A 26,926-nucleotide genomic window follows, 5' to 3' on the forward strand; every position below is an offset into this window, starting at 1 on the left:
TTGCTCTGGAAGGTTGGGGGAACCCCACGAAAGATTTATAGAGTGCATTGGGGCAGGGAGGAAAGGGGGAAGTGATTCCATTGAAGCCACATGCCTAGCACTTCGCTGAATACCATCTATAAATGAGGTTTGCACATTGAAGTTAAAGCAACAATGTAATGGGATTATCACCTCCCAGTTTGACTCCACTTGTTAGGTAATTGCCTACTGTTAAGTAGTAGCCCAAGAAAACCAATCTGGAATAGCAGTTTAACACATTGAAATATTAAATGCTAATTAGAATGACCTATAACCAGCAAAATCCAAGAGGGAGGCAGCAGTAGCATAAGACTTTTATTAGAACCAGCTCGAAGTCACAAGGCAGTGAACTAGCTTTGAGTTTCACAAAATTCTTCCTCAGGCTGGATGTTGAACAAAAAATGGAAGTGGGGGAATGTTGTCTCAAAAGGGCAGAGCAAAGGCCCATCTGTAAAATGGGACCATCTTAAGATGGTGTCCCAGACATGCAACCTGATCCTTTGCAAGTTTACTCAGCAATAAACCCCACTAAGTTCAGTTACTCACAAAGTAGGTCAAAGAGCAGCGCCAGTCTCAAGACAAATAAACATGTCAGAAACCATCCTCAAAGCCCATTTCATTTTCAGCTTTCTAAAAGCTATTGGTGAATATGTGTGGCTTCTTGGATGTGTGAAAAGGGCCCATACACAAACCAGACAAAAATATATACAAACAAATGCTGCAAATCTGGGTTCCACAAAGAAGAAAGAGACTGCTTTGCAGTATGCATTAGTGTTGTGTGTTAAGCAACTGAGGCACAGGTTTAGGTCCCACAAGGTTTATTTAGAAAACCAGAGCTTGTTTTAACACCCCCAACAACAACAACAACAACAAATCCTGGATAGATCTAGAACTCTATGGCCTGGGCAGTTCTCCTTCATAAGTTCTGCTCATCCACACTACATCTTCCAGCAAGCAGTGCTCACAGTTGCATTGCTTTTCAGGCAAGGCTGTATCTTAAGATCACCAGAAACAATTAATAGAGACTAAAATCAGGTGATGCTTTTGAATTGATGCTTTTGAATTATGGTGCTGGAGGAGACTCTTGAGAGTCCCATGGACTGCAAGAATATCAAACGTATCCATTCTTAAGGAAATCAGCCCTGAGTGCTCACTGGAAGGACAGATCGTGAAGCTGAGGCTCCAATACTTTGGCCACCTCGTGAGAAGAGAAGACTCCCTGGAAAAGACCCTGATGTTGGGAAAGATGGAGGGCACAAGGAGAAGGGGACGGCAGAGGACAAGATGGTTGGACAGTGTTCTTGAAGCTATCAGCATGAGTTTGACCAAACTGCAGTGGAAGACAGGAATGCCTGGCGTGCTCTGGTCCATGGGGTCACGAAGAGTTGGACACGACTAAATGACTAAACAACAACAAAATCAGGTGAAATGGAGGCACTGTCGGTGGGTGGTTTCCCAAGTCTGGGAAGTATGGAGACTGTTCTAGATGGGGTTGCATTTCCATGAAACAGCAGGTTTTATGTGAGGCTGCCATTGAAGATGTTCCAGAAGTTGCAGTTGGTAATGTATAGCGCCTCCAGAATGCTGCACAACTCACCCAATTCCATTCATATTGAATCTGTTTTCTGTGATCTGCATAGGCTGCTTATATACTTCCAGTTCAAAATGTAAATGTTGACTTATAAATCGCTAAGTCATTTGGGGGCCAAATACTCTCGCTACAGCTGCTGTCCTAGGCCCTAAAGTTCTGCAGGGAAGGTCATTCTCATGGTTCCAGTGGGCATGGTCTTTGTGGTGGTGCCCTATCTTTGAACTTATTCCTTGAGCTATGTCAAACTTCTTTGATATAGGGTTTTCAGTGTCTATTAGAAGCACATTTTTACTTGTACTTATGAGGTTGTGCTAATGGATGCTATATTGGTTTCATGAACTGGAAGCTCTTGGTTTTTAACATTTTGATGTATTGTGGTTTTATTGGTGTCAAGTATATTATTCAGTTTTTAATATACTGCAAACCACTCTGGTTTTTCATGAAGGCATGTCTATAAATGGAACAACACCCAGTTTATCTGAGAAAGAGTGACTTTTGGTGCCTCACTCAATGTATATGGCCATCTCTGGCCCTGACGTTTCCATTAATAGTCTAAATCCTACAAAGGTAAGTTTGCTTAACCCCTTTAAATCAATTGGCTTAAACAGGCCTACACTGTGTTGCATTTAAGCCAATGATCCCATATAACTTAAACCTCTCTCTTAGAAAGCTTTATACACCCAACCATGTATCATAAATTGGGCAACATGTGCCCCAGAGTGAATGATAGCTAAAAGGCCAGTGCGCATGGATGTGAGAGCCACTTATCAAGCGAGACAGTCTGGTAGCAGTTCAACAGGTAGAGAGATACGTGCAAGCCTCAGTATTATGTATGGTTCAATAACTTATGGCTCACTTAGTGAGGTGTTTTGAAGCAATCTTGGAAATGATGCAGAGGTGAAAGGAAGGAGGAGGAGAAGAAGAAGAAGAAGAGTGGGAAACATAGTGACAAACATGATTTTTTAAAAAACAGAGTCAGATGGCGAGGCAAGCCTTAAAGTGAGGAAAGACTTCATAACACAACCAGTGTGTCATTATTATTCATATTATAAAGAAATAGAAAGCGGAAAAACACACGTTTGCCCAACCCAACCCAACTCCGATCACTGTTTTTCTTATTTTACAATTGAGAACTTGGGATAATAAAATATTTGGATGTTTTTATAAAGGATGTCCCAAGTTTGTACATCACAAGGGATGCCTCTACACACACTGCAGATATTATTCTCAGCATGGCAACTGAGGGGGGCAGGAAGAGCAGCACAACTCCAGGGCAGGGCTAAATGGCGAGCTTTGCAGCCTATTTCACCACGCATGCCATCTGTATGTGAGTAACATGTGAAGATGGCATAAGGATTGGATTAGAATGATGTTAGTTGCTGCCAGACTTGTCATAACACAGCTGTGGAAATCACTGTTGTGGAGAAGCTTATGCATCAAATCTGTGCCGTCAAGGGACAAGCAAAACAGAATACTGTACTTTTTTGCTGAATGCAGTAGTTTGGCCCCCCCACCCCCAATACTAAGATTGACAGTTCAAGGATACTCCCAGCCCGATATGCAACGATTTGGAAAAAATAATTAATGATTCAAGTGTCCAGGGAATTATAATCAACTGATGTTGTTTATGGTGCCTTAAGTTTCTGCAACTTTAAATATGTGCGCTCCGCTTAACATAGCCATGTGGACTGTGCTGGGGAGTAACAGTGGGATGTGAGGCACACAGGCATATACATATACATATACATGTAGATCTCAGTAAAATAAGAGAACATGGTGGTGTCTGTGTAAGAGACTGTGCAATGAGGCTGGGGAGGGGCAAACATTGGAGGTGCAATCCATGGATTGGGTCAGTAGGCTCCACAGGCTGTGTGGAGAGGTGGGGGGAGAAAGCAGGAGCTGGAAAAGTTAACTTAAGAACAAGCAAATTACATACAGCCTGTTTCTTTTTGCTGCTGCTCTGAGGCCAATTCATCTTCAGGAAGAGAAGGGCTGTGAACTAGCCCAGTTCTGCCAGGTAACAGAGGGTTAGAAATCAGCATAAAGCTTTTCTTGCCTAGCTTTCACACCTAGTAATAGGCACATATCAATTTGCTGCTGAAGTTTCAAGCGCTGGCATGGGAGGCAGAGACAAGCTGTGGACTGCTAGCTGCCTAGTTCAATCAACATACCAAGTTCAATCGTCATAATCAGCAACAGCCAGCAAACACTACTGGACAATAAGACCTACCTTCCTTTTCCAACTAACCATTGCCCTAGACTTCATGTAGGAGAGTCAATTTTCTGTGACTAACTTCTTGGGTGCCTAGGACAAAGTTTAAGTACTTTAACCATGCGGACAGGAGCTGACCACAGAACTGGAGAGCTCCACCAAGATCTACTTTAAGATCTTAGAGGTGGCTTAGAGGTGCTTTGTACTTTTCAAAGCCCCTGAAAGAAAGTGGAACACCATTGAGGAATTCACACCAATTGTTTAGTATCTAAAGCTTAAGATGAACAGCTGCGGATTTAGATGCTTTCCCTTATGATGGCATGAAACAGAAGCATTGAGTGGCATTTGGGAAGCTGGCTAGCGCTCTACTTTGCACTGGGAAAAGACATGGGAAACTGCTTAACGCTGACAGTCCAATGTGAACAGTGGCAGAGGCTTATCTGTTTCCAGGTGTTACAGAAACAGAGTTTCTCTTCTGCTTTTAACACAGCAAATAACTAAATATGATCACTGTTTCACTCTGTCATCCCTGGCAGTGTGACTTGACAAACTTCACTTGTAATGGAAAGCAAAGGCAACAGCTGAGGATTTGGGTGTTCCATAGCAGCTGGCTTTTTATATGTTCTGCTCCTAGACAATAGACTCCTTCACTTCATCATAGGGCTTGCTGCTAAACTCTCTGAACTGGGGCAAAGGAACTTTGCTTATTAGAAGCATTGCATACTTGCTTTGGAGTTAAAATTGTTATAGTATTTCCACAGAAGGTAGAAAGCTGAAAAATGTCCAAAACACTATTATTGTCCTAGAAGAGTCTGGAAACTGAACATCTGTACTTCTTGTCCTCAAAAATGGAGAATATGAAGTGCTCCCAAGAACAGACAAGGCACTTCCACGTCACCTAGAAGCCTGACTTGAACATCTTTCCTTCAAAACAGGGGATGTTCAGAACTGTTTAAGGACTTTTACACTGGCTAGAACGCTACTTTCAATACATATATTTATAAATAATAATTAGTTGCTTTGAATAAGGGTTTTAAGCTACAACCCCATACACACTTATCTGGGAGTACCGGTAAGTCACACTGAGGTCACTTGAGCGTACTCTGAGTGGAAATGAAGAGGATTTTGCTATGAGTCATTGATGGAGAATTTTGAAAATATTTGCATCTGACATCCTCAAAAGCTGTTTGTGTGAGGCTGCAATTCTGTACACATCCAACTGGGAATAAGCCCCATTGATGACAATGATGAGGCTTCCTTCTGAGAAAACATGACATAGGCTTAGATTATGAGGGTGCTTCCACACAAGCAGTTGATCATTGTTGGGGTTATGCTGTACTGTTACCAGCATGGAATTCTAATTTCCCCATGAGGAGAGACAGCCCTCCAGACAGAGAACTGTCCTCTGTAAAGTAGGACATTACATGGAAAAGTAATTATGAAACATTCTAATGAGCTCTTGCTCCTGCATCTTTTAATTGCAACCTGTTCTGCAAATAACTGCAGGTGCTAATGTTTACTTCCATGCTGCAGAAAGTTTTTTCTGCTGGTTTCTGTTAAAAGCACATTATTTTGAAGATAGAGCTTGGATTTTCAGAACTATGTTTTCCATTGCAGCAGTTGTGTTATTCCACGTGAGAACCTAGCTGAATTACAGTTCCATCATGGGTTGGCTTTCTTATCATAAAATCATAGAACTGTAGAGTTGGAAAGCAACGTGAGGGTCATCTAGTCCAGCCCCCTGCAATGCAGGAATTTCTTGCCCTGAGATTGAGCTATCCTGCAGCATCACAGACAATGAGAAAAACACCCATTCATGATAAACTGGATGAATCTGAGACATGGAACAGAAGAGTGGCTATTGAAGTCTGACCGTGATTTACAGATACAAACTGAATTGTTAAGAATTGACACTGATGTATCGTTAAAAGAATAAGAGAAGTAGCCCCAAAGAAAGTGATTTTATACTTAAAAGCAGAGAGGGTGAGACAAAAAAGAAGGAAATGATTTAGTTAGAAGTGTATAAAAAGCAAATAGAAAAGCAAACCGCGAGAAGAAAGCACCTCTTTTCTCTCTTATAGTTTGGGATATGTGTTTTTCCTTTGTGTGACGTGGGGCTGGTGCGGCTGTGTCCAATCGCTAAGAGGAAGAACGCCACCTGCTGTGCTGCATATAGCGGATGGCTGACTTTGCAGTTGTGCCTCATTGCCCTCTCACTCAAGGTTTTCTAATTCTGTCTCAAAGCAATATCAGTGTCTCTAAGCGATCAGCCCTGAGGAATGCAAATTATTCCTTCTAGAACTCTCCAGCACCTCAGCCTCTCTCAAGGGGACATAGCATGCCCAAAGAGAAATGCCTTCCTACCACGGCAGTTGTTTACTAGACACCAGAGCACCACCCAGAAGTCCAGATTCAGATGCAAAGAAACTAGTATTCGACGTTCTTTTCTTTAATCAAGGTTTTCTACTCGGGGTGGGGGGAATTACAGAAAATTTGAAAGAATTGATTAGTATGCATTGTGCTGAAGTTAATACCTGAGGTACTTTAAAGACTAGGGTTTGTGTTCTAGGATTATTTCCCAACAATACAAATTAGAAATTTGTTTTAAATTAAAAATGGGGAGTGCTTTGCTCAGATACCAGCTTACATGAAGAATTTCAAAAGAAGCATATCCATGTATACACAGCTTTTTCTCTGAAGAAATGTGCATGCTTGTGTATGGCCAGGGATATGTTTTGCCTTCATTTTCAACATTCCTGAAAACTTCCTCCCTTTCCTCTGTTTTCTTTAAAAAACTAACCTACTCAAAGCATCCTTGGTTTATTGGTAATCCTGGTACCGCTGGGGCTATCAAATGTAAGCAAGCACTATAATGTAACAGGAAAATTTGCGACAGCCACTTTGCCAGCACCTGTTCACAGCTTCTTTTGAGATATCCACAGTCAACACAAAACACATATAATAATGATTCACATCATGCAGAACCCTTCACAGGGGAAAGAGTTTAGCTGACAGGCCCAGTGGGGTAGTTCTCACTGGATAGTTTAAAATGTGAAGATTAAGCTCTGCGCAAGATGCTAATTCCAGCATTCATGCTTGCGCTGCGTGTGTTAAAAATAAAATCTCTCTGGTAATTCTTTGGACAATTTGAATTCTTGCAGCTTCAAGGCCCCTACAATCCGTGCATTTACTGTAAAAAGTTTCTACTTCAGACTATTCCCTGGAATGCTGAACAAACAATTCTACTGTATTAATTCTCATTTAAATGAACTGTGTCTTCCTTGAGTCTCATTCAATATTTGCCTTCAGTGACTTCAGGGTTAGAATGAGCATTATAGGATGGAGAAGTAAATAGTGCATGGACCCTCAGAAGTTCTGTATTTCCATATAAATGTTCCATATTTTCTTTCTGTTATGTCACATCCAAGCTACACTCCCCATCTCTCTCTCCTGACATAGAGAACATACAGGGCATAGGGCAGGGGTAAGCAACTTAAGGCCCGTGGGCTGGATCCGGCCCAATCGCCTTCTCAATCCGGCCTGCGGACAGTCCCGGAATCAGCGTGTTTTTATATGAGCAGAATGTGTGCTTTTATTTAAAATGCATCTCTGGGTTATTTGTAGGGCATAGGAATTCGTTCATTCCCGCCCCCAATATAGTCCGGCCCCCCACAAGGTGTGAGGGACAGTGGACCGGCCGATGGCTGAAAAAGGTTGCTGACCCCTGGCATAGGATGACCAAGACAGTCTCCATGCTTAAACCGGGGTGAAATCATAAATAAAATGGTTCTAGAAAATTATTTTGCTGCAGGAGTGCCTGAATCTGGTCAGCCACCACCCACCTTGTCCAGGAAAATATTCTGTGTCGAAGGCAGGATTTCCTTTCGCAACTGTAATTCTGGGGCCTCCGTTCTTTAAGATTTCTAGCCTTCGGTGGCCTCCTATCTCTGCAGCCTAGATAAGTAGGGAGTTTAAATTTAAAATAAATCTAAAACTAATTTTTAAATATATATATATTTAGAGTTTTCCCAGTACTTGTCCATTTATCACTCAGCAAGACCATGGTTTATCATCATGTTTATAGGTAGTGGTGATGTCTCCTACCACATCACAAAGAGCTTGGGTGCCTGTTGGTTTAGTATTTTAATCTCTGCTGCTTTGAAATTTATATACATTATGCCACTGTTTTGTTCTCATTTTGTTTTCTTTCTGAGTAAAGGCAGGATGAAAGTGTATCATTATGCAAATTTATGTTCCACTTTTATTCCCTGATGGGACTCAAAGCAACTTACAGGTAAGAACAAGAATTGCTAAAATATAGAATAAGCAATCATTAAAAACCAATTAAACATGGATAGGATTAAATCTATCTCTCTATCAACCATCTGTTTAAACCAGGCATAGGCAAACTCCGGCCCTCCAGATGTTTTGAGACTACAGTTCCCATCATCCCTGACCACTGGTCCTGTTAGCTAGGGATGATGGGAATTGTAGTTCCAAAACATCTGGAGGGCTGGAGTTTGCCTATGCCTGGTTTAAACCATACATCTATCATCTGCTTATAGAGGTGGGCTGGCCATCTGTCATGGATGCTTTCGTTGAGATTCCTGCATTACAGGGGGCTGGACTAGATGACCCTCAGGATCCCTTACAACTCGAGAATTCTTTGATTCTGTGAAATAATTACAATAAAAACAGCACAACACCAGCCCTTTAATTAAAAGCAGTCAGTTCCCAAAGGCCTGTTGGAACAAAAAGGAGGGAGCCAGTCTAACTTCTCCAGGGAGGGAATTCCTGAGTCTGGGAGCAGAAATCTTAACCAGATCATAGGGAAGCAGGTGTTTGGCTCCCGTCTTCTTTGAGAAAGAGCAGAATGGAAAGTAGTGGTGCTTCACCTCCTGCCCCAAATGCGTTACAGAAGAATAGGAGCTTGCCTCTCCCACATTATTTTATCTACAATTCTTTTAAAAATGCATTGATTACGTTGAAAAGATGTAGGATGAAATGCAGCTATTGTTTTTATCAAAAATAATCCTAGAAGCCGCCTTCATTTCTTAAGGCAGCCCTATTCCAAGGCAGATCTTTTAACCTTCCTTAAACACCCATTGCCACCCCCTCAATACCCTATTTAGCAATAGAGGCAAGCGGCATGTAGCTAAAGAATGTTGCTCTACTTCTCATATATCTTACGTGATCAGAGATTGCTAAGAAGGAAACTAACAACAGCTTAGACTGAAATATAGATCTATAAATCTTAAAGAATAAGACAGCAATTCAGAACAGGGTGAAGTCAGACTCCAGAGACTGGATCCAAAGAACACACACACACAGTGTGTGTGTGTGTGTGTGTGTGTGAGAGAGAGAGAGAGAGAGAGAGAGAGAGAGAGAGAGAGAGAAGCAAAGGCAAGAAGTTCAGATTATCCCCAAAAAGTTTTGTTGTTTAAAAGTATAAACTGATAAGAACAAATTAATTATAGAGGATGTTTTTTTCCGTTATCATAGCCAATAGAAGCTCGACTGGACTGTTTACTAAAGATCAGGAAGAGTACCATGAGAGCCAAGAGGATTCTGGTGTTCTTAAAGAGCAGAGTCGAAGAAGCTATTATAGGTGAGAAGGCTTAATTCAAAACATAGAAGTCTTGTCCAAATGCAGAAAATGAAAAGCGTAGTGGCCAGATACAAAACTGGACAGGCTACTTGTGCAGAAGAGGAAATTCCAACAGGTGCTGCTGCTACACTTGCTGAGATTCCCTCTTCTGTTAAAGGTACGGGAGTCCACTCCCCTCTAAGCTAGGCTTAACTTTAATATATTGGTCTCTGGCAGGAAAGCAGACTGAAAGTATCTAATGGTCCATCAGGCTATTTTGGGACTATGCAGACTTTTGAATAGACGTAGCAGAAATAAATGAAATCTGTATAGGCTGAAGAATAAAGAGGTATCTAGACATCTAAACATCATAGCTTATTTTAGCAGGTGAACTTGATTCCTAAAGTCAGAAAGGAATTTTGCATTTTAAAATGGCTGTGAACATATGGTACTGCCTTATACAGAGTCACATCATGGATCCATCTATCTGGAAACTGCCTACTCTGATTGGCATCAGCTATCTAGTTTCTCAGGCAGAGGAGGGTCTTTCCCCAGGACCTACGACCTGAGATTCTTTTAACCTGCCCAGGATTGAACGTGAGACCCTCTGCATCAAAGCATGTACTTTGCCACTGGCCCTCTACCTAAAGGCAACACCGTTGTTAGCATAATACATGTAAAATATAATAAATAACTTATCTATGTACTTCTTTACATAAAGCTTTATTGGTATACATATAAATATGACCTATGGGTTTGTCAATGCATTTCTTATGCAACTAAATGCTCCAAGGAATGGGAGGTTGACTGCAGCTGTCACACAGAGCAACAAACATATGTCAATTGCTTCTTAATTTATTTCAGTCCAAACTACACCTTCTTGTGGAAACTAATCTATGTTCTGGCTTCAGCATCTCCCAGAAACTTAGTTTTTCTTCTATTGCTTGATAGATTTCTGTTGCTTGATCTGTTGCTTTTGTTGAAGGAAAAAAGCTTGTCTTAAAGTTAAACCCGTTAGGATTTTAAAAACATAATTTATATTTTAAAATATTGATTACAGTGGTACACTTCAGGTTACAGACTCCACTCACCCAGAAATAGTACCTCAGGTTAAGAACTTTGCTTCAGGATGAGAACAGAAATTGCGCGGCAGCGACAGCGGGAGACCCCATTAGGTAAAGTGGTGCTTCAGATTAAGAACAGTTTCAGGTTAAGAATGGACCTCCGGAACGAACTAAGTTCTTAACCCAAGGTACCACTGTATTATTATTATTTTTTAAACTCCACTCTCAGCTTTTGTAAAGGGTGGAATTAAGATCAAAAAGAAATTCTACAGTGTACATATGACTAAAAAATAAATATTGCTGCATTCAATGGGGCATACTCGCAGGAACGTGTGTGCAGCCTTACTGACTAATTTTCTGATATAGACATTTGCTGCTAAGACTTGATCACTGAGAGTATAAAAATGTGTGTGGAAGATCATATAAAACTCAGTCACTTTATGTGTGTGGAAGCTTTTGAGAGCTGTGCAATTCAAAAGCTGTGTAATGTGTACCTGTACCATTTGTTTTAGGGACGCGGGTGGCGCTGTGGGTTAAACCACAGAGCCTAGGACTTGCCGATCAGAAGGTCGGCGGTTCGAATCCCCGGACGGGGTGAGCTCCTGTTGTTCGGTCCCTGCTCCTGCCAACCTAGCAGTTCGAAAGCACTTCAAAAGTGCAAGTACTGCTCTGGCAGGAAGGTAAATGGCGTTTCTATGTGCTGCTTTGGTTCACCAGAAGCAGCTTAGTCATGCTGGCCACATGACCCGGAAGCTGTACGCCGGCTCCCTCGGCTAATAAAGTGAGATGAGCACCGCATCCCTAGAGTCGGCTACGACTGGACCTAATGGTCAGGGGTCCCTTTACCTTTACCATTTGTTTGTTTAATTTAGAGCATTTGTACCTTGTACAGTCAAAAAGGCTCCCAGAGCAGCTAACAGGCTAACATGAAATCAAAACAAGTCACTCCCTACACGCACGCCTATATTCAAACAAACAACACACAAAGGAAAGGGGACATGGAGGGAAGAGGAAAATACAACTCAAAACTCAGGCATCAGTTTCTAGACCATTGTTCCTATACTGATCGGCTGGCATAGTTCAGTGGCAGGAGGTGCCCAGTGGCTAAGTATATATATATATTAATTTCAAGTGGGAGCAACTGAGGTCATGTTGGCTCTTCTCAACTCATAAAACATCTCTTCTTTCTAAGAGCATGGTAGTACTTAATTTCTAAAATGAGACGAATGTGCTCAAGCATGCCAGGAAGACCTACTTTTGATATGTGAGCGCTAGCATCCTAATCCTAGAAGTGGGGATTGGTGTGGTGATGGAAATGCACTCTGCACATGCTCATAGGAACCTGTTGTTGGTTCGGAAGGCTAAGCTTATACCGAGCGCTCAGAATACAAGAAGGCATATTAATGAATGATACAGTGGATTGTGAGGAGGGTAAATAGGTTGGAGCCAATGCAGGAAGAGAAGCAAATAGTAAAAGTAATCACACTGCTCTGTCTGGGATGAACCCTAATAAAATAAAAACACCTGAGGGGAATTGGTGCAGAAAGCCATGTGCAGATACGATTGTTCTCCTCCTCCCATGATTACTTGAGGGATGGGGTTTGGCACTTATAATAAAATGACGGCAGATACAGTGGATGCTCGGGTTGCGAACATGATCCGTGCAGGAGGCACATTCACAACCCACAGTGTTCACAGCCCGCAGCGCCATGCCTGTGCATGCGCGGGTCACGATTTGGCGCTTCTGCGCATGCGTGAGCGCCGAAACACGGAAGTAACCTGTTCTGGTACTTCCGGGTTCGGCGCGGTGCGCAACCCGAAAACACACAACCTGAAGCGTCTGTAACCCGAGGTATGACTGTACTGGAAATTTGATCAACTCAAATAATCCTATTAGAGCAACAGTCGTGAAACATTTGTTCCAGTTCTGTACACTGTTGCATGCTGAAGGGTAACTATTTATGCGTCTGTCTCCAAATGGATTTACAGATGATGAGGAATCGCCTGTGGTTTCAGTTACAGTCACTGCAAAAATTGCAACAAATTGTGGCTGCTGTGAACACCTCTAGCACAAACACTTGTACCTGTTTCCGGAAATTTCTGAGCCATGTGGAAGTGCTTTGGGAGAAGAGCTAGTTCATATTTCTTTGCCAGCCTCAAATTCCATCCTTGTTTTCTCTAGCAGCAGTCTCCTAGACACCATGTCACCATTTGCACTTGGCCCTCCCTCTTTACAGACTCTTAAGATGAATCAAGGTCTGAGCAGCCACCTCTTGCTGTGGACCTACTTCATAATTCTTTTCCTCCCAACTCAGTGGCTGCCTTCTATGTAACCAGCTGGAGCAGGAGACTGTAAATCAGCCTAGCAACAGTTGGGTAAATGAATGCACAGTGCACAATCTTTTCCAGCTAACCTAAATATTTAAAAAGCTCTCAGTTCATGTTCATGTAAAGAAGAACCTTAGCACTGAATTTGATGTACACTTACTTTGGAGGAAAACACAATAAAGCCAGTAGAACATGCATAGAAATGGACTGGATTCCGCTGCACAAACTGAAGAGAGTGTTGCTGCTTGCTTGAGATTAGATGTGTGGGTCTTCTGAGAGGGAGGATCCCCCCCCACAACCGCATTTCATGTATCCTGTAATAGTTGACACGCATATAATGGTCAGCGGTTCAAATCTCCGCAACGGGGTGAGCTCCCGTTGCTCAGTCCCTGCTCCTGCCAACCTAGCAGTTCGAAAGCAAACCCAAAAGTGCAGGTAGATAGATAGGTGCCGCTTGGGCGGGAAGGTAAATGTCGTTTCTGTGCACTGCTCTGATTTTACCAGAAGCGGCTCAGTCATGCTGCGGACAAACGGCGGCTCCCTCTGCCAATAAAGTGAGATGAGCGCTGCAACCCCTGAGTCGTTTGCGACTGGACTTAATTGTCAGGGGTCCTTTCCTTCTTTTATAATAGTTGACACACATATAATGTAGCATATCGAGATCATAGACTTTAGCATGAGTTTTCTGGATTGTAACTGACAATATATGCCATTCTTCTCTAGTCACTAAAATTGTAGATGGTGCAGATTTGTTTTACACAGGGCTTTTTTCAGCCGGAACTGGGTGCCATTGCCATTATAAGAGGCAAGGGAGACATTCATAGTGAGCTCCAGCACCTATTTTTCTAGAAAAATAGCACTGGTTTCACATATCTGGACATGCAGAAAGGAGGACTAGTTAAGCAATCTCCAAAATTTCTCACACTGGAGATGGATACATATGTTTAAATTTTTATCTTTAAACAATTTGCATTACTGCAAACTATCCAAACAAAGAATGGTAAAGTTCCCCAAATAATTTAGATTATCTTTCTCACCTCAGTGCATATAAACCTACAGATAACAAACTTGTCTCTGTCAGCCAGCTACCATCTAATTTTGAAATAACCCATTGTACCTTTAAGGAAATTCTGAAACAGGTATATCTATCTCCAGGTGAATAGCATAAACGGCAGTACAAGCACACCATGTCTTTGATCTAACCTGATCGGCATCCTGAAATGCAGTAATTTGTTGGCCCTATAAAAAAATACCAGCTAGATATTCTGTGGACATAGTTTGAAACCTAAGTTACGTAAACATTAACGGGGGGGGGGGGGCGGCATCCACAGATAAACGTTGTTGTCTGACTTAGCTTTAACATATCAAGCCAAAGACTTTGAATTATGCATGTATTTGGTTTATTTTGGCATTTTCAGCAAAAATTACATCACAGATCTCTTGACCCCAAAAAGCCCTATTCAGGCATCCATTGTGTGAGCGGGGGCCTGTTCCCTGGCCTTGCTGCACCCCTCCACATATTGGGGGGCTTTATGTACGCTTTAGAACCCCTTAAGGGGAGGATGAGGTAAAATCACGCGGAGGGCCTACAAGGAGTAGAAAAAGTTTCCCACTGTAGACATTCAGCCTGCAATATATAGAGGCTTGTTTGAAAATGCCACCATGTAGGGTCAGGGAGCGCAGCCCCCCATTCTGCCCATCACGTGATGGCAAATGTGTGAGGGGAAATGTCTGAAAAGCCCTAAGGAAGAAAGGGGTAGCCACAGATACCAATGTTATCGGAGGTGCCTTGAGATGCAGGCGATACCAAGTCTCTGTGCTCGAAGCTGTGGTCTGCTAGCCTCCTCCTAGTCTGATATAAATCCATTTTGCCTAAAAAAAGTTGCCAGTGATCTCTTAGGTGTTTGCCATTTAAGGAAAAGTGCTGCCATTTTTTCCTTGTGTTTGCAGCTGTTGCTAATAAGCACTTATAGCATGCATGGAATGTGGAACGCGGCTCAGCCATTCAGTCTGTCTCAAGGGGGGTGGGACGTAGAAGAATTTTCAAGAAGTCGTCTGAGCAGAATGTTAGACGTAGCAGCTGCTATGAAGCAAAGGGTTAACGTTGGCCATCTGACATATCTGAAGATTTATCAGTCTTGCTTATCTCTGCATGCCTCTTGCAAAGAGTATTCCTTTGTGGTATGCATTCATAGAATTGTTGGAAGGATCCCCAGGGGTCATCTAGTCCAACCCCTGCAATGCAGGAATCTCAACAGTTCCCCATCCAATCTGAAACTATACTGGACCCTGCTTAGCTTTGCAACGTGATAGCAGTTTTATTCTCATACATTTCAGCAAAGGCATTGTGGCCACACCCTACCCCAAATGTTTCATTTTGGTAACGTTTCTGTAACATATGGGGGGGTTGTCACATCTCAAAGCTATGACGACACTTTTTCATTTTGCGTAAGCTTTTCACACTCTAAGCTTGAGGGCAGGGTCTGTCGTTTTTTATTTATTCCTAAGCTTTATTCCTTTTCTGGCTAAAGGACGGGGTGTAAATAACTGGAATAAATGACCCACACAACTATGGAAATGTGTGATGCAACCACTGTTTGCCTTCTCCTTTATGTGGGATTCCATGATAGAGGTCGAGGGGACGCATAGTAGGGATGATGATCGTTCCTCAGAACAGGCTCTCACACTCCCCACCCCCCAATGATTCTGTTTCAATACCTTTAAAAGGACCCTGTTACACATAAATTTAGCAGGGGTTTTCCTAGCACAGAGGGGAAAGGCTCACACGCTAAACTTCTGCAACCATGCTGCTGTTAAAATCAGATGACTGGGCCCATTTAAAATCAGCAGCAGTAAATCCTAAGAGCCAAGGAACACTGACACTCTGAAAGGAGGCAGAATCATGCAGCACTTGAAAGCCTAAGCATTTAATTGTTGCATGGCTGAACAGCTTTTATACTTCACAAGACGCTCTGTGTGTGTGTGGGGGGGGGTGGAGGCACAGGGCTCCACAGTTTTGGCTTCAACAGACTAACAGATTTTTGAATCTGGTGACTTTAATGGTTTACATTATCCTTAAGACAGCATCCCAGTGTTTGCTCATGAGAGGCAAGGACCCACCAGCACCACCTGCTGGAGAAGCAGCAGCCCATTAAGCGCCTCTAAACAATTTTATCAAATGTGTAACAGAGATTTATAGGCAGGTTGTAATCATGTTGTAAGTCTATAAAAATAACAAATAATACAGGGTCATAAGCAACATTTGTCATACTCTGAGTAGGCCCATTATAATTTGTGGCTTAAGCAGTCTCTAAGTATGAGAAACATTACACATCACCCTTGTTCACTGTAAACCCAGTGCTAATTTTTCCACACTTTAAGAACTAAAATCTGTTTTATTTGTGGAATTTTTGATTTTAGGATATGAGTATTGAACATAAGCATGCACACACATATACATGGGCACGTGAAAGATGAAAAATAAGAGTCTATTCTTCAGGGTTGCACTTTATTAAATTTTTCACAGCTTCCAGCCAATGAGCCATTTCCCCCTGCAGTTTCAAAAACATTCAAATATAAGCTGGTACAAATGTTTCTAAATTAAAAGCTGTAGCCATGGTGACTCTGTGGCACACAGGTTCCCCAAAGCTGTCGTGGTGAACCTCATTGGTTAAAATAAAGTTGTAGCTGAGGACATAGGCAAGCACTAGGCACTGCCTGCTCTCATCTTGGCTCTGGCGTGAAATAGAGGGAAGCAGTTCTCAAAGCAGGAACCCATAAAAGGGCTTAACAACAAACTTCGTGAGTGCACATGGGTGCAGCTACTGATTTTGAGAGGGGTATGTGTACCTCTGTGCTCTATCAATGCATGTTGGGCTGGAAGAGAGAAACTGTGCCACTCTTGACAATTGCTTGTGTCCTCTTGGGGAGACTCACTGCATACTCTGAGGGCCAGGGAATCTATAGTTAAAGGGAAGATGCAAGTACAGCACAGGCTGTAATCTCTATCTTTGGAAGTGCAATTTTAATTTATTCACAACATAGCTGATGTTCAGAAAGAATACAAGACAAGATACTGGTCCAAAGCGGTTTTAATTGTGACAACTGTGACATCTGGCAACAGGCAAATTAGCTTCATTGTGTTTAAAAGGTTTCAATTTAATTGTCCACACCAGCGTGGAAATGTTTTGCCTGAAAGTCAAGGAGATGGCAACGTCTTCAGAACAACTGGTCTAAAACAGGACAGGGTAAACTTCAGGTTTTTCAGATCTACTTTGTATTTCTGCTAGAACCCGAAAAATCTACAACCCAGAGGCAGACACAAAAGATCTGTCCTTAGAGTTAGCTCATAGTCTTTTAATGCTCCTGGTTAGCTTTCTTCATTTCAGCAGATTAAGTTAGATGGGAAAAGTTGTTTTGTTTTGTTGCTACTATTATTAAAGAACTATTATTAAAACTTATCTACTTACTTATCTACAGCAAATCTACTAGCAGATCCCAATCCACCTTTGGCTGCTGCTCCTCTGAAAGTATTTTTAAGTTGCTCCATTATAATATACACTGGAAAACCTAGTAATTTATGCTGACATGGGATGGGGAAGACTACAGAGTTGTTAGTCGCTTCCAACAATCCACTGGAAGGAGCCAAGCAGTCAGCTATCAGTGACACTTACCAGGGCTGACTCCAGGATTTTGGGGCTCTCAGGCAAGGCCCCCTCAGTGGGTCCCCCTAACCTCGGAGAATCGGGACATGCAAACCTAAAAATGCTTTAGGCTAAATCTGATCACATATTGGATACGCTGGACAAAGGGAACATCGTAGCAGCAATAGAGCAGTAGGCACTCTGGGCATTTTCCCGGACCCCGAGACCAACTATTTGGTCATCCTCTGAAGCAGAACCTGAAATTGAGCTTTCCATATCATTTACACAGCCCCAGATCAGCTGAGGTTTGCTGCCTACCTGACTTCATACGGGGACTTTCCACTTTTAAGAATACTTTGAGAATCTACTATTAAGTCAAGCTTATGCCACGTTGCAGTCCGACACCAAATTAGGGTTTAGATAGCCCTTTTCACAAAGATCCAGTAGCACACTGATGCGCTATAGAGGATGCAAATTAGTTCCAATCTGTTGCAGATTGAAAAATACATGAGGTGACACATGCAAATGCACGATGTCTCTGTTAGACTAGGTTGCCACAGATCTCAAAGCATTCACTGAAGAAACTGCATTATCACTTCAAGGGGATATAAGCTTATGCACTGGGTGCTGATGAAGCAAGCAGTAGTAAACAGAACCTTTGCTTAAAAGTAGAACGATGAGACTTTGGTACATTCCTGTCATAGCTACAAGCCTTTGCAGAGATATTGAAGAGCGTCTTAAGTAAGCACTGCTGCTATTCAAGAACAACCTGTCCTGTAGCTGTGGCTACTTAAAACCACCACCAAGGTTCCAGCTTGAAAGTGAGAGTATCACGAGACCCTGAGGACAATATCTCTTAACACAAGGGGCAGCAGGAAATAAATGTTATTACCCTCCAATATTAATAATTATTCTTGAAGATTATGAATGCAACAACCCCAATTTACACCTCCTTTTTTCTCTGTATGTTTAATTCCAACTGTATTTTCCCCTCCTTATTTCTTACATGTTATGTAATTTGAAAGCTAGAAGGGATAACACACACACACAACAAACAACTGGGCTCCATATACTTTATCCCTTCTATATTTCCAAAACATTAACCAAGTTGCACCCTTATCATTAAAACTGAGAAAGATATATTCATAATGGGAAAAGCCTCCCTTCCTCAAAATAAGATACATAAAATAGCAAGGATTTTTTTTAAAAAATACTCCAACAAAATATAGTGCATTTGCCAGCTTTAAAACCCTGTTCCTTACCTGTAAACCTAAACAATGCACATAATAAAACGGCTAGTAACTTTTAAAAGCAGATTGGACACTGAAAAGAATGTAAAATACTGATAAACCCCAAAGATTTTCCCATGTTAGCCAAGATATGAGATGAAATCTATTTAATCTGCCTTTTCCAAAGATAAGAAGTGCAACAAGCTTCATGCTGGGATGGAATTTACAGTTCAAAAGCTGGGAACTTGGCCTTGGCTGGTACCAGCAGGTCAGCAAGAAAATATATTGTTCCAGCCATTCCTGAGGAGACAAAAGACATAGAATAGCAATTACTTACAGCATAAGGAATGTGGTGTTTCCTTAGCTCTAGAGCAGCATACACAACGGACCCTGCAGAATTGGTTTCTGTGGTTCCTTACTGAGCCTGGCGGCAGCCAAACAATCCCTGCAAAGTCTTTAGAAGTTTGTTTGGACCCTGGAGAGTTAGCCGATCAATGGTTCTGAAAGCCGACGCGAGTGGCAATCCAAGTGGAGCAGGATCCCAGATCCCTGGATGTTAAGGACAACCCACAGATCTAGCTGAGCTATGGGGGGCTTCAGCCTAAAGTACTGGAACAAGGGAAGCCAGGCCTACCACAGCTAGACGTGACAAACTTAACTTCCTCTACAGCAGGCATCCCCAACCTGTGGCCCTCCAGATGTTTTGGCCTTCAACTCCCATGATCCCTAGCTAACAGGACCAGTGGTCAGGGATGATGGGAATTGTAGTCCAAAACATCTGGAGGGCCGAAGGTTGGGGATGCCTGCTCTACAGTGTTTTCCTTTTCAGTATAAGCTTCGAATGACAGTGCTTCAGCTGATTTGACCAGGCCCCACATGTGCTTACTTTCAACCACATGCTCTAGTGAGCTGATGCCGAATTCTGGGCTGGGAGAACTGTGGAGTAGATACATTCACATCTGAATTACCTTCAAAGAGAGAAAATGGAGTGTCTGGTGTCCGACAACCATGCTGCCCATAACTCAAACACCATTCTGCAAACTAAGAAAAGAAAGAAGTTAAGAAGACCAAGGCACAATCCTGTATTTAAGTACCTCTGTATAATCAGGGGTTATATAATCAGCAGAATGCCTCTGATACGCCAGTGGGCCCTGAGACAAATTAAATACGGGGACTGAAAGATGTGAGGCGGAGTAGCATAAGACACAGATCCTGCCAAAGGTGGCAGGAAGAGAAGCATGGAACAGGGACATTGCATTTTCCACACAGCTCCTGCTACACTTTAAGTGTCATCATATCAAGCATTTTAGAAAAACAGGTCATGCACTTTTAATTACTGTGACCTGTATATGAGTGACTCATTAAGAGAAGCACCTTGCGCACAGAAGTTTTGCAACATGTGAAGGCCAGCTTTCCAATTATTATCACATTTCATGATTTCCTAAGTCTGGGGGAAACCCCGAGGCAGAGAGCTCATGAGCTCATGATCCAGAGGCAACAAATAATCTTCATTTGGGGCAGCCTGTGAGCTCTTTTCAAAATGCAGACAAGCCTTTAAAAAAAAGAAAAGTATTCCACATCCCAGGAGTGATATCAAACATCGGTCATACTCAGAATAGATTCACTAAAATCAAGGGACTTTAGTACATTGATTTTAATGGATCTATTCCAAGTATGACTAAAGTTGAGGATCTCCCCAAGTCCTTAGCAGGCTGGCATTTGAAGGCTGATCACAAACGATTTTGTCATGTGCTAGGATCAACCTTCAGTTAGTGGATACAGCTTAGTTTCTTCTCAGGATGTTAGCATGCCCTTTTCTTTATCCAAAAATTGCTTTTGACGACTACCTCAAAAGAAAACATGCTCATCCCAAACAAAGTTCGTGTGTGTGTGTGTGTGTGTGTGTGTGTGTGTGTGTGTCACACCTTGCAGGCTCTGTAGAGATATTTCATGTCTTGAGTGAGGTTGTAAAGAGTCAGGAACGCATATGCATTGCCAGCTGTACCGTGACACAGCCCGTAACCTTTCTTCAGCAACCCCCACTGCCAAATCACTTCAGCACACTGCAAGGCATCGCTGAGGTACTTCTGTTCACCAAACACCTGCGGAGACAAGAAGTGTTTTGCCTTGCGGCGTTATCATCCGAGACTGGAACAGGGAGGACTCGGGCATACTTTTGCCAATTAGCTCTTTTATCAAGGAGTGGCCTCTCTCTCACACACACACAAACTTGGACAAGAACACAGTGACTTTGCCTTACCTTCAGAGACTTTTGGAGTGATAAATGGAAGGAGCATGGCCATTATTTAAGTCACAACTGGCTGTCACCATTAGTCAATCGCCACAGAACAGGACACATGGCCAACTCTGAGCAATAAGAATGTCCCGCATTCAGGATGCATGACAAGGACGTCTTCAGGAATCATTTGTAAAAGTCTAATTTCCATTTCAGAAGGGGGCAGAGGAGTTATTGCATTTAAATATTATAATCTCCTTGTAAGCAGGGGTGAAAACTTGTTAGGTTTCCTTACTGTTATTGCCCATCTCTCTTTGGCAAAGCCTCCTGCTTACCTTATAGGCTTGAAGGAGCATGTAGATAACGCCAGGAGCACCGTGGCACCAATGGACCAGCAGGTCTCTCTTATCTTCAATGCATGGGGGGTAATTGCCCGACGGGAACTTCAGCTGGCAGACGTAATCCACACTGGGCTTGACCACATTGTGCAGCTTTGCCTGACTCACTCCAAGGCCAGGCTGAGAGATAAAAGACAAGCACCATGTTAAATCACAGATGAAGCACTGCTTCAGCCAGCTTTCAATGCATCAAATATGCTAACTTTGTGTCTTTTCTCATTTTCTGTCTCTGGGGCAAAACAAGAAGTCTGGAGGGTAGCAACATGAAAATGCTCCCCACCCCTGCAGTGGCTCCCTATTTGGGGAATGCTCTCATGCTTTCCCCAGGGAGGCTCACCTGGCACCTTCAAGGCACCAGGAGAAAATGTTCCTCTTCAACTAGGCCTTTAGCTGATAAACATCCTATGTCCATTTAAATGTGGGGTTTGGGGGGGGTTATGGTTTTCTTTTGTTTTTATTATGACTTTCGTGTTTCTATTTTGTATTTTTATGTAGTGAACTGCCCTGTGATCTTCAGATGAAGGGTGGTATACAAATCAATCAATCAATCAATCAGAAGTTTCATACAGTACAGACAAGTGGACCTCCTCCACTCTGAAGGATGCCTCTCACCTGCATGAGATAGTAATAGATCCCTGCTAGGCCATGAGCAGCTCCTACATAATATTCCTGGTACCATTCATACATCAGGGGGCTCTTAGCTGTGAAGTTCCGTCTCTTGGCTAGGTTCTCGCCAGATGCCATGACTGCCTCACAGACCTGCAGGAATATCAGAAATAAATGGTGGATGACAAAAACAAACAAACAAACAAACAAACAAACAAACTGAAGTGGCCAATGGCAACATTCTGAAGCTTTCAGTTTAGAAAAGCAGTCAATTATTTCTGCTTTTCTCAAGTGACTACTGTTCTGAAATGGATGCTTTGAAATTTTGTTTGTCACGGTCAAACTTAGGGCTTATCCACACTCCCTCAGGCCCCAGCACTTTCTCGGGGTGGGAACACTCTTTAGCACTCTGCTGGAGCAAACAGCAATCTTCCACACACTGGTGCTTGTTCTGATTTAGAGCTAAGGAGCGGGTTTTCTCTGGGAAAGGAGTGGAGCAAGGGGGAAACCGCTTGGACCTGTGTTTTCCAGGCACGGGGAACCCAAAAGTGCGGACAAGCCCCTATAAAATAATAATCATGGACTAAGTGTGCATAGCATTCAACTACCGCATCCCATCAGATGCACAAGGATTTCTGCTTGTACAACAGGAACCCCCCCCCCCCCCTGGAGGCAGAGAAGATGAATAGTTTAAATAGTTTAAGGTGGAAGAGGAAATGGGCACAGTACCTGTTGAATATGGTTTTGAGGAATCTTTTCCTCTCCAAATTGTTTGTTCACAAATAGCAAAGCATACAAGTACCCCATACGTCCATAGAGCATCTCGTCAGGGACCCGAGGGTCAAGTTTGGGCAGATGAAGCAAGCTTGAAAGATAAAACATGAGACTTATACATCTTAAAACACACACACACACACACACACACACAGCATGTACAAATTCAGTAATATACACATTTTTCAATTTGTGGATACAATTCTAAACTACAAAGTTTGTTACTCCTCTTTGTTTGTAAATCTGGAATTCTACCCACTAAACACTGATACTGTTTGCATGATAATTTCTCCCCAAATCACAAGTGAATAAAGTATAAAATCAAAACTTCAGGGCTATTTTTGACTTTAGTTTCTGGAGGATAGCTGTGCTCCCAATGACAAAGCCAGCAGATATTTTTTTTGGTGTGGGGGATAGCTTTGCTGCCTGCCATTTGGCATTATGAAATAGAATAAGGCTAGGAGATCACTCCTAGCTACAGCTGCACAGTAAGGGAGCAGGGCCTGAAAACAGACACCCCCCCAAAAAAAACCTTCTTAAAAGTTGAGCCAAGACTGAGGATACCTCTGCAGCCTTAAGTTTAACTTTCCAGCTCTGTAGCCCAATCATTCAAGATGCAAATTAATTCTCAAAGTATTGCTTCTTCCTGTTGTCCCTGACAGCGAGATATAAAGAAAAGTGATCCTCCCTCCTTACTCAGAGACAACAGCCGTTGTTCCAAAAAAGTGGTTGCAGCAGTTCGTATTTTCCCTTCTTGGTGCTGCTTCAGCAGATTTAAGAGAAAGCTGGAAAGGAACCTTAGTGAAAATGGTTCAGCAAAGCAAGGCAAAGGGCACATGGAGAACATCTGTGCTTTGACAATCAGCATGATTCTGTTTTTAGCAGCTCTGATTTCTACTGCACTCCTTGATGGTGGTGGTTTTTTTTATGAGATATTTATTAAGATTTTTTAAAGTATTACAATAAAATGAAAAAAAATAACAAAAATACAAAATAAAAATAATTAAAAACACACAAATTTTCCATTGCTTATTTTCCTTTAGCTTGTTTCCCAGACCTCCTCATACCTCCCTTTTTTGTATTCCACTTCAAATTGTTGGTTCAGCAAATCCTTACCATTATGTTTTTACCTATTTATAACCCTTTTTTCATATTCTCTTAAAGCATTACAGCTGGAAACCACTTAATTTCTATCCAACATCATTCTAACATTTATTAATTTTACAATATTTCTGTAGATAGTCTTTAAATTTCTTCCAATCTTCTTCTACCGACTCTTCTCCCTGGTCCCGGATTCTGCCAGTCATTTCTGCCAATCCCATATAGTCCATCACCTTCATCTGCCATTCTTCCAAAGTGGGTAGATCTTGTGTCTTCCAATACTTTGCAATAAGTATTCTTGCTGCTGTTGTAGCGTACATAAAAAAAGTTCTGTCCTTCTTTGGCATCAATTGGCCGACAATGCCCAGAAGGAAGGCCTCTGGTTTCTTCAGGAAGGTATATTTAAATACCTTTTTCATTTCATTATAGATCATTTCCCAGAAAGCCTTAATTCTTGGGCACGTCCACCAAAGGTGAAAGAATGTACCTTCGGTTTCTTTACATTTCCAACATTTATTATCGGGCAAATGATATATTTTTGCAAGCTTGACTGGGGTCATGTACCACCTGCATATCATTTTCATAATATTCTCTCTTAAGGCATTACATGCCGTAAATTTCATACCTGTGGTCCACAACTGTTCCCAGTCCGCAAACATAATGTTATGTCCAACATCTTGTGCCCATTTAATCATAGCAGATTTCACCGTTTCATCCTGAGTATTCCATTTCAACAGCAAGTGATACATCCTTGACAAAATCTTAGTTTTGGGTTCTAACAGTTCTGTTTCTAATTTTGATTTTTCCACCTGGAAGCCAATTTTCTTGTCCAAATTATATGCCTCCATTATCTGATAATAATGAAGCCAATCTCGCACTTTGTTTTTTAGTTTCTCAAAACTCTGCAGTTTTAGTCTATCTCCCTCTTGTTCCAAAATTTCCCAATATTTCGGCCATTTGGCCTCCATATTGAGCTTTTTCTGGGCTTTTGCTTCCATTGGTGACAGCCACCTTGGGGTTTTATTTTCCAATAAATCCTTATATCTTATCCAAACAGTGAACAAAGCTTTCCTGACAATATGGTTCTTAAATGCTTTATGTGCTTTAACCTTGTCGTACCACAAATATGCATGCCACCCGAAGACATTGTTAAAACCTTCTAAATCCAAAATGTCTGTGCTCTCAAGAAGCAGCCAGTCTTTCAACCAGCAGAATGCTGCTGATTCATAGTCAAGTTTAAAGTCTGGCAGGGCAAATCCACCCCTTTCCTTTGCATCAGTTAATATCTTGAATTTTATTCTGGGCTTCTTGCCCTGCCAGACAAATCTAGAGATATCTTTCTGCCACTTCTTGAAACAATCCATCTTGTCCACAATTTGCAGTGTTTGAAACAAAAACAGCATTCTAGGCAATACATTCATCTTTATAGCTGCAATTCGACCCAACAAGGAAAGCTTCAAGTTTGACCAAATTTCTAAGTCTTTTTTCACTTCCGTCCAACATTTTTCATAATTATCTTTAAATAAGTTCCCATTTTTTGCTGTCATGTTAATCCCCAAGTATTTCACTTTCTTGACCACAGTCAGACCTGTCTCATTCTGAAACCTCTCTCTTTCAATCGGTGTTAAATTTTTCTCTAAAACCTTAGTTTTTGACTTGTTCAGTTTGAATCCTGCCACTTGACCAAATTCTTGAATTAGTTCTAAAACCCTTTTAGTACTAGATTCTGGCTCCTGTAACGTCAATACTAAATCATCTGCAAATGCTCTCAATTTGTACTGTTTGGCTCCGACCTGTATACCTTTAACCAACCGGTCCCTTCTAATCATATTCAGCAGAACCTCCAGGACCGATATAAAAAGCAATGGGGAGATTGGGCACCCCTGTCGTGTCCCTTTTTCTATCTTAAATTCTTCCGTCACCACATTATTTACAATTAATTTAGCCTTTTGTTCAGAATATATTGCACCTATACCATTTTCAAAACCTTGGCCTACCCCCATCCCCTGTAGGTTCTTTTTCATAAAACTCCAAGAGATATTGTCAAAAGCTTTCTCTGCGTCCACAAATATCAGAACTGCTTTAGTGTTTATATTCACTTCTAGTTTTTCCAAAATATCAATTATGTTCCTCAAATTATCAGACAAATGTCTTCCCGGGAGAAAGCCCGCTTGGTCTTTATGAATCTCTTCCATCAATACTTTTTTCAATCTCTTGGCCAAAATGTCAGCAAAAAATTTGTAATCCACATTAAGTAACGATATAGGGCGGTAGTTCTTAAGCTGAGTCTTTTCAGTCTCTATTTTCGGTATAAGTGTAATATACGCCTCTTTCCACGACTCTGGTGCCCTCCTCCCTTCCAGAATTTCATTGCAGACTTCCTTCAAAGGTTGTAATAACCACTCTTTCAAAGATCTATAATATGTAGAAGTCAGCCCATCCGGTCCTGGAGATTTGCCCAATTGCATATTTTGAATGGCACCTTCTACTTCCTGTTCAGATATTTTATAGTTCAACATTAATTTACTTTCTTGGGAGATTTTTTGTAATCCATTTGTCTTCAAAAATCGGTCTATGTCCATTTCTTTCTGTGGCCCTTGTGAGTATAATTGTTTAAAATACCTCTGGAAACAATTTCTAATCTCAATTGGGTTATGTATGTTCTTTCCTTCCACTTCTAAATTTGTAATAGTATTTAATTTTTGTCTTTTTTTCATTTGCCAAGCCAACAATTTCCCACATTTATTAGCTGATTCAAATGTTTTTTGTCTCATTTGTTAAATTTTCCTTTCTATTTCCTGATTCATCATTTCCATATATTGTACTTGATATAGTTTTATTTCTCTCAAAATCTCCTGCGACTTTGGTTTTGCCCTCAATTTCTTCTCACTTTCTTTTATTTTCTCCAAAATTTTATCTTTCTTCTCATTTTGACTTCTCTTCTTTATTGCATTCTGTTGTATCAAAAACCCTCTCATAACAGCTTTGCTTGTGTCCCAGATTACTCTTTTTTCTACATTAGTGTTCATATTTATTTCAAAATAATCTCTCAAAGTTTTTTGGGCCTTTTTATACACTTCTTCATCTCCAAATAAGGTGTCATTCATCCTCCATCTGAAGGAGCCAGTTGATATTTGCT

At 41.6% G+C, this 26,926-nt stretch overlaps 1 protein-coding gene across 5 annotated transcripts in view; it reads right to left on the bottom strand.

The window, feature by feature from the left end:
* Window positions 1-16,873: 16,873 nt before the first annotated feature.
* LANCL1 (LanC like glutathione S-transferase 1) overlaps window positions 16,874-26,926 on the bottom strand; it is a 42,046-nt gene continuing 31,993 nt past the window's right edge. For 4 of the 5 annotated variants that reach the window (XM_083631435.1, XM_083631439.1, XM_083631436.1 and 1 more), the window contains 6 exons: window positions 22,642-22,777; window positions 21,919-22,065; window positions 21,244-21,426; window positions 20,598-20,774; window positions 19,641-19,713; window positions 16,874-18,972 (listed from right to left, as the gene is read on the bottom strand). In XM_083631435.1, the coding sequence (XP_083487561.1) occupies window positions 18,896-18,972; window positions 19,641-19,713; window positions 20,598-20,774; window positions 21,244-21,426; window positions 21,919-22,065; window positions 22,642-22,777 (793 nt within the window). In that variant the 3' untranslated portion in view covers window positions 16,874-18,895. The remainder of the gene's footprint in view (window positions 18,973-19,640; window positions 19,714-20,597; window positions 20,775-21,243; window positions 21,427-21,918; window positions 22,066-22,641; window positions 22,778-26,926) is intronic. The other variant, XM_083631438.1, reaches the window with a different exon arrangement.

The sequence above is a fragment of the Podarcis filfolensis genome (assembly GCF_964270895.1).
Source record: "Podarcis filfolensis genome assembly, chromosome: 1".
Lineage (NCBI taxonomy): Eukaryota > Metazoa > Chordata > Lepidosauria > Squamata > Lacertidae > Podarcis > Podarcis filfolensis.